The sequence below is a fragment of the Oryzias melastigma genome, linkage group LG21 (genome assembly GCF_002922805.2).
Source record: "Oryzias melastigma strain HK-1 linkage group LG21, ASM292280v2, whole genome shotgun sequence".
Classification (NCBI taxonomy): Eukaryota; Metazoa; Chordata; class Actinopteri; order Beloniformes; family Adrianichthyidae; genus Oryzias; species Oryzias melastigma.
This window is the reverse complement of record NC_050532.1, coordinates 10,129,456-10,137,664: the sequence shown is the minus strand read 5'-3', so window position 1 is coordinate 10,137,664 and position 8,209 is coordinate 10,129,456. Positions and strand designations below refer to the sequence as shown.

General features: G+C 38.9%; 1 protein-coding gene across 7 annotated transcripts in view; it reads right to left on the bottom strand.

Moving 5' to 3' along the window:
* gulp1a (GULP PTB domain containing engulfment adaptor 1a) overlaps positions 1 to 8,209 on the bottom strand; it is a 101,392-nt gene that overhangs the window by 1,821 nt on the left and 91,362 nt on the right. For 5 of the 7 annotated variants that reach the window (XM_036209594.1, XM_024286997.2, XM_036209591.1 and 2 more), the window contains 7 exons: positions 7,651 to 7,749; positions 7,142 to 7,279; positions 6,903 to 7,019; positions 6,003 to 6,089; positions 1,476 to 1,706; positions 1,198 to 1,336; positions 965 to 1,059 (listed from right to left, as the gene is read on the bottom strand). In XM_036209594.1, the coding sequence (XP_036065487.1) occupies positions 965 to 1,059; positions 1,198 to 1,336; positions 1,476 to 1,706; positions 6,003 to 6,089; positions 6,903 to 7,019; positions 7,142 to 7,279; positions 7,651 to 7,749 (906 nt within the window). The remainder of the gene's footprint in view (positions 1 to 964; positions 1,060 to 1,197; positions 1,337 to 1,475; positions 1,707 to 6,002; positions 6,090 to 6,902; positions 7,020 to 7,141; positions 7,280 to 7,650; positions 7,750 to 8,209) is intronic. The other 2 variants (XM_036209596.1, XM_036209595.1) reach the window with 1 other exon arrangement.

Here is an 8,209-nt window from a genome sequence, read left to right as displayed (position 1 = left end):
GATAATGTGTCAAAAACATCAACAAATCCGATCGTTGAGACTTTTCAACTCCCGGTTAGAGCCCAGCCTGTTTGTGGTTCTTTGCTTTTGTAGCTCCTAAAATATTAGAACAAAGCACATAAAAACAGCACAAAAACAGACACTTTTTGCTGTTGATGTTGATTATAATGCACTTCCATACAGATAAAACTGAATTTATTTGAGCTGAACTTTCAGAGTTTAGGACTGAGTTCTGGAATCATCCTGACCCTGTAAAGAGCCTGCAGGATCAGACTCGGAACACCAGACACAAACAAATACAACTAAAAGAACAAAAAGACACGAGCACACAACAGTTCCTGTGTCGATAACTGGTGATTTACACTTTGCTGTTCTGTACAAGTCAGAAAGATTTCCCACAAGCTGAGAGGGAGATGCCCCCCCGCCTGTCTATGTGCAGCTAATGGACAAAAAATGAAGACGGAGCACCAACTCAGGATAGATGTATGAGCATCAATTAGCATTTAAAAAGCACTTTGCTCTGTTATTTGAGCGACTCCTCAATGATAAGGTCTCCCGGCCGAGATCTTTATTAATATGTTGTTTTGAACACTTCCTGTTCATTCATTTTATTCATTTAATGTTTTCCCTGTTTAAAAAAAAAAGTTTTTTTTTCCTTATGCAATATGCCTTTATGGGTTTAACTCTTTACCACCTGGGATGTTGGAGTGGACACTTTAATAACTCCCCAACAGTTTATGTGACACTGCTCCTCTTTGGGACAGAACCAGCTGGTTACATTGATTGCATAGGCACTTCACTACTGTAAAGTGTAGCATATCAATGCAAAGCTGCTTTTTCAGAATCTGTTGGAATTATGTTAATTGTGTCAAAGAGTTACAGTAGTAGAAAGAACTTGCAGCGCAGCTAAAGCTCTGGGTTTGAAGGGGTTAAACAGCTTCCTGTGGACAGACGGGACACTCACCTGCATCTCATCCAGCTTGGACTGAATATCTGGGGGGAAGTCTGCGGCTCCGCAGGTGAACGGATCGAAGGGCTCTGCACCAAACAGGTCTTTACCTGCAGACACGACCAGCGTCAGCCTGAGAAAAGGTCTCCACTTGTCCTGTTTTCTACTTTTTCTTGAGCAGGAATCTTTTGTTCAGAAACATTTTTACTCTGAAGAACCTGTAACCCACAAGCTGTGAGCTCGCTCACTTATGTCAGGCGGCAGCGTGGTCGGTGGAGGAGGTGGGCAGCCGTTGCTGGCTGGCACGGGGACCAGCGGCGTCACCGGCGAGAAGGGGACCATGTCGAAAATGTCTGTGGACTGTGGTTTTGTAGAGATGCTCCCCACCTGCACACAAACGTGAGTCAGTGTGATCACAAACCAGACTGCTATTTACAAGAGACAAATTAAACAAACAGAAACAAGAAAATGGCTTTAAAATAGAGCAGTATTAGAACAGAAAAAAGAAAGAAATTGAGTGTTTTACGCGAGGCCGCGGGATGCTGCACCCCTCGCTAGCTTTAGGGATAGGGAGAGCAGGTTTGGCAGGTGGAGGAGTTAGTAACCCTGTGGAGAGGTTGGACTCCGGCGAGCTCATAGGAGTGAGTGTGACAGAGGAGATTTCCAGACAGGAGAGCGACTTGATGCTGTGGCACCAGAAGAGAGAGGAGGGCCTCTGCAGCATGTACGCCTCATTACTCGCATTTATGTGCAGCTGCTGAGAGAAGATTGCAGACAGAAAGTGACCAGAAGGGTGTTAGTCAGTCCTGGAGAGCAGCGGGGGTGCAGGTGAAGGAATACACAGCTGCCACACACACACACACACACATAAGTGTTACCATTTGGCCTCATTAGATCCTGAATGTATTGCATTCCTCATCAGAGCACTCAGGTGTGGGATTACTTTGGCTCAAACGACTTTGACGGCCTGCAGATGGGCCCAGTCGATCCGAACCTGACGGTACTGGACTAAACTCAACGCTTCTATAAAATCAAGGCTGATTCATGACAAGAAAAACATCAAGTTTGCGCCTGAAAAAGTATAATAGTGTCTTTTGGTTGAGTTGACCGTAAAACAAACTTTAAAATCCAACTCAGACCACCTTTGATCTATCTTTTAAAGTGTTCCCAGTGTTTTTTTTTTTTTTCTTTTTTTTTTTATGATCAAGCCGTTTTTTTTAGCCAAAATTTTAAAAAGTGTCATTTTATACGACCTATTTTCTGCAGAGCGGCATAAATTCATTAGAAATTCACCTCCGATTAGTCACATGTATGTGTTAAAGACAATATTAGGTTAGATTTCAGGTTGAGAAAATGTTAGTGTTACTTTTCTGTCGACTCTGCAGAGACCAGAACACTGAATCAGGAGGAAATCCCAACAGAGAAACAAGGTTAAGAGTTTCTCAGAACAAAAGATAATTGATATCTCAACAATTTAGGGCCTTCCAAGACTCCATACACATCTTCCCAGAAGAAAAAGAAGTGGGGAAAGATTGTTTCTAAAGGACAGAAAGCTCTTATGGAGAAGCACACTGAGGCCAAAGATAGAAGAGACATTTTAACAATGTCCAAAAGTCAAGTAGACAAAGAGATCAGATCAGACTGAAGGACTCCTTCAGTCTGATTGAATCAAACATTTTGCAATTGGCAAATAGACCATTTTACTTGATATGAAACACACCTGTTATTAAGTTTGTCTCTGATTTATTGTACATGACAAAAACCTTTTTTTAAAATAAATTGCAATTCCAGTTTGGTTTTTACACTGAACCAAAGTATAAACGCAACACTTTATTATTTTTCTCTGATTTGTCCCAATAGTGAGGATCTCTCAAATGCAGAGATAGTCCATCCCACCTCACAGGTGTGCCATATCAGAATGCTAATGAGACAGCATAATTATTGCACAGGTGTGCCACATCAGGCTGCTGATTAGATATCAGGATGCTGATTAGACAGCATAATTATTGCACAGGTGTGTCATATCAGGATGCTGATTAGACAGCATAATTATTGCACAGGTGTGCCATATCAGGATGCTGATTAGACAGCATGATTATTGCACAGATGTGCTATATACGGATGTTGAATAGACAGCGGGATCATTGCACAGGTGTGCTTCAGGCCGGCGACAATAGAACTCCACTCTGTGGCCTGTAAAATGTCGGTCCACTCCTCTTTAATGGGTTTGTGCAGTTGCTGGATATTGGCAGAAATGGGAACACAGTGTCATATACACGTATCCAGAACATCTAAAACACGCTCAATGAGTGGTATGTCTAGTGAGTATGCTGCCCATGCCAGAACTACCAATAATTGTGTACAGATCCTTGTATCTGTGTAATATTGTGCTGCAACATGAGGTGAAATTCTTGGATGTACGGCTCAATAAAAGACTTCAGTCACAGTATCTGTGAATTCACACCAACATAAAGGAAATGGGCATCCATCCATAACGTACCATAACCCCACCTGTTGTGGTAGTCACACTAGATACTGAACGGGTCCCCAGACCTCCCAAAACCCCCCAAAAAACTGCAAATTACACAGTAGCCTTTCATTGTGGCCAGTCTAAGGCACACCTGTGCAATAATCATGCAGTCTAATCAGCATCTTGATATGGCTCACCTGTGAGGTGGGATGGGTTATCTCACCAAGGTAGAAGTCCTCACAATCACAGATTTGAGAACAAAATTTGAGGGAAATGTTTATTTTGTGTTAGTAGAAAACGTTTGAGTTATTCTCATAACAAGTTTGAGCTAAAACAAGTTTTCTTTACATTTTCGTTAAGTGTCTTTTTAAACTGTTGCTGTTTTCATGCCAACATTGATGAACGAAGACTTTACTTCAAGATAAAAAGGAAGAAAAGTAAAGATGTTGGAGAAATAATCTTTACAAAGTCAGGACTCCTGCAGCTTCTCTAACTAGTCTATGAAAAACCCAGAAGGAAAGGCCTTCTGCTGCCTCTCTAATCTCCTGTTTACTTCCTGCAATGACGGCTTTTGTCCACAGTCATCTCTGACCATCATTTTTGCTTATAAATACTTGTTTCATCCTTATATATATATATATATATATATATACATTTAAATAGATTTAGGTGTTTTCTGGTTGTATAACTGTGTGGTCTGCAGAAATTTAGAATCCATTTTCTTTTAGAAAACAATAATATTCCATCTACAGTTGGCTGCATCAGTTTTCTCTTTGTTCCTGTGATCACAGTCGTGACATGTTTGCTGTCTTCATCAACAACAGAGCAGAGAAGCCTTTGGACAGATGCTCTCCCAGCTGAACATTTGGCAGCATCTCTGCAAACACACCTTGATCTGGTGAACAGTTAGAAAAAAGCTGCCTGAAGCCAAATGCTGTTTCTTTCAACCTTAGACAGCCCTGCTCTGCTCTTCTTGTTACTTCCCTGTTCTAGCACCTCTGAACTGGGTAATCGCCTCTTAAGCCATAAATTTAGCGAAATTGTGATTATTTTTGGACTGGACCATGACTTAGAGCTTTTACAGGGCTTATATATGCACATATATTTTTACAAAAGTTAAGATGTTTGTTTTTGTGGGTGAAACACAGACACGCTGCCGAGGCCGCCTCTAGGATGACATCATGAAATGCACGGCACCCATCGAGTCGTCTTACTTCTGGGTAGGACTCATGAAAACAATTAATATTTCATAAATAATTTGTTCTTAGTGTTCCAAATGTAATATTTTATCATATTTATGGATATAGTTTACTCTTAAAGGTTTTAAAACAATAAAGGCCCTTTAAATCTCTACACTAGTTACCCTGAGGGACTCCTAGTTAGACACGGATCTCCAAATCTACATGCTTAACTGGTAAAACCTGGATAATATGCTAATCTACTTTACTTTACACTTCTGTGCTGTAAACAGTCTTCTTCTTCACAAAACTATTAATCTTCAAGCCCAACCGAAAACCTGTTTTTCTTTTTACCTTTTTCTAAAGGTTTTACTTCCTACTACTTTTGTGTCTAATGCTTATCAGTGTAACGCAGCCTCTTTTTCCTGTCGGAATAAAAAAAAAAGAAGCTGCCTCGCTGGGGGGTCTGAGGAAGAAGATGCAAAAATCCTCAACATAAGCAGAAGAACACTATTAATAAACAAGGACTGCTGTGCACAGTTTGAAAATATATTAAATATGTATTAAATAAAAATAAATAGATATTACCATAAAATCAGAATTAATTTGCGAAACAAAATAAGGATTCATTCCTCATGTTAATTTCCATTTAGCTGGTTGACTCAGACTTGGTGCTTTAATGGTTCATCCATTTCACTTTCAGCTTTTGCTTTATCAACTAAAACTCATTCACTTATTCTATAAACTCACATTCTCCTCAGATTTGTATTTTTTATACATGGAAAATGTTCATAATTGCATTGTGATATATACTTTAATATTTTTGCTGCGTTTACATTTGTTGAGTCATAACTTTTTAGTCAACCTCTTCGCAAAAGCTGCATTTATGTATTTTATTTTGAAGGTTTATAAACCCATGACTGTAAATCTTCCATTTAGTAAATATTATCAATATTCAGGACATATGAGATGAACTAATGTAGACTGCAAACAGTCATGCCTTATTTTTGAATCAGTAACCGAAATACTGTGGATCTGAATTATGTATTTTTTCCCCCTAAAATAATGAGTCAACAATGATATTCTTTGGTCCAGAAACCACTGACACACAAGTGTTTCATTAAACAGGATTTAAAGATATAAATAATAATAATTTAAATAAAAGCTTTTCTTTAACAAAGAGACTGAATGACGTCATTTCAGTCGCCAACTTTTGGCACTATGGGTGCCGCCATGTAATTAATCAATAGAGGTTTATGGAATTTGGCTTCTTGGAGCCAGCAGGTATATGATGTTTGGAACATGATGGGGGAGGAGTTACTCAGGTCCAGTTTTTCTGTACAGTCAATGGTTGTGATCACTGTAGCTTTTACTGTAAATGTTTAACGTGTGTTTGTCTTCTTACTGGTGGAACATGAGCTATCATCAGCTGCTCCTCCAGATCCTGGAGCTGCTTCTTTAGCTCAGCATTTTCCGTCTCCAGTTCCTGAATCTACAGAAAAAGAATTAAATGGTTATTGAGAAAAAGCAGGGCAGTCCTCTTTAAAACCTTCTAAATCACTCTTTATATTTCCTGCAAATAGCAGATAGAGTTTTTTAACCCAAAAGAATTAAACAAAAATGACTGAAGGAATGAATTATAATTTGAATGTTGCATAGTTTTTGCATCATTTTTTAATGCAAATAATGTTAGCTGTCTAAATCTTGTTTGAATGTTATAGGAAAAGACAAAACTAAAAAACAAGCAACACCATTTCCAAACCCATTTGTACTGAAGGGTTAAAATTAAGTTAGGAGACTAACTAAATGCTCCATGGAAATTTCCAGCACTTTTACAGAGTTTTACTTGTTATATGACTGTTTAAAAACGTTTTTCCTCTAAAATGAGTTCAAAAATGGGATGATTCATTGACTTAATCTGTGAATCAATCTCTATTTCTACAATCCAACCAGATCGATCTGTCTGAGGGAAGTCGTTCATTGAATCAACCAATGATATTAAAAATCATTTCAAAATAAAATACAAAGATTATATTGACATTGTGGTGACTCCTGAAGAGAAAAACGAAAAAAGAAAAGAGGAAGATATTGATATGGTGAAATACCATTTGGTTTGAGGCAAGGTATGTTTTTTTTTAATTGAACTGTTAGACCCCTACTGTGTTCAAATGATAACTACAATGTTAATTTCTTTCAGGCATAACTGAAAATGTTATTTTCTGTACAATATTTCATTACTTGATTTCTTTCAAATTCTGAGAAAAACCAAAATCATATGTTGGAAACGTTTCCATTGTTCACGTACTCTCTTCTGCAGGCCTCCGATCTGTTTCCTGGTCTCTACGTCTTTACCGCCTGACTCCAAGAACTTTTTGTATGCCAGATCAAAGGCCTGGCCGATGGTTAGAGTTATCTCTTCTGCCTAAAGATAAAAGCAACAAATTATAAGCAAATTACTCAGATTTTTTCTCTGACAAAATATATGAAGCTCTGGTTCAAATCATGCATGTTTGAGTAGCTCACACAACAGATAAATGAGCGTACACATTTCTCACTGTCAAACACATAACACAGGTGTTTGTTAGACTCCGAGTCTTTGCAGATAAACGTAAATATCCTTTTATCGGTCTTGTCATCCGCACAGAAGGATATCCGGTGTAACTGACAGTTGTGCTCCACGTCCTGGAAAACAAAAAACATTCAGTTACGTTGTACAGAATAGAGCATGCTTTTGGACTACATGACAGCTTTAGATAGTGCACACCGTCTTGGTGTACCTTAAGAATGGTAAATGGTGTATACTTGCATAGCGCTTTTCTTCCTTCCTCGAAGGCCCAAAGCACTTTACAGTCACAAACCCATTTATCCATTCACACGTTCACACATTGGTGGTGGCTCTGCTGCCAAACACTGACGCCAACCTTCCACCAGAGGCAATGTGGGGTTCTTGTCTAAGGACACTTCGACACATTGGTGGGCAAGGCAGGAATAAAACTCGCAATCGTCCACCCTGCCGCCCCGTTACAGACAAAATGACAAAACTTAAGACTCACTTTTGTCTTGGGATCCAAAATCTTCACTCCATAAATGGAGATCTGAAGCTCCACTTTTGGGATCTTCTGACCTTCTGACTTCTTGATGTGTCTCTGAAACTGACAAGTGAAGAAAACAGAAAAAGATTTAGGACGTTGCTTTGGTATGAACAATTCTTGCCAGATTATTTTCCTTCAGTACGAATCATTTCTGCATATTTAAACAACATAAAAACAAACAAACATACACAAGCGTTTTGATCACCAATAGATTAAATACAGAGAATGTACCTGTTTTCATAGTTTTTGGCCAAAACACATTTCCATACATCATAGGTTCACATCATGGATCAAACATGTAGCCAGAGGTTGAAAAACCTGCACTCAACAGCACCCCCTCTCATACGCATAAAAACGAGCGAGTCCTCACAATCTGACGTCACAGAGTGAGACAGCCTCTTTCAGGAGTCTGCTCTGCCCCACTCTAACACAAACACCCAATTTCTTCATGGAGCTAGCAGTGATCAGCAAAAAAAACTTTGATTTTTCAATTTTTTTGTGTCCTGTCTGACATAAATTC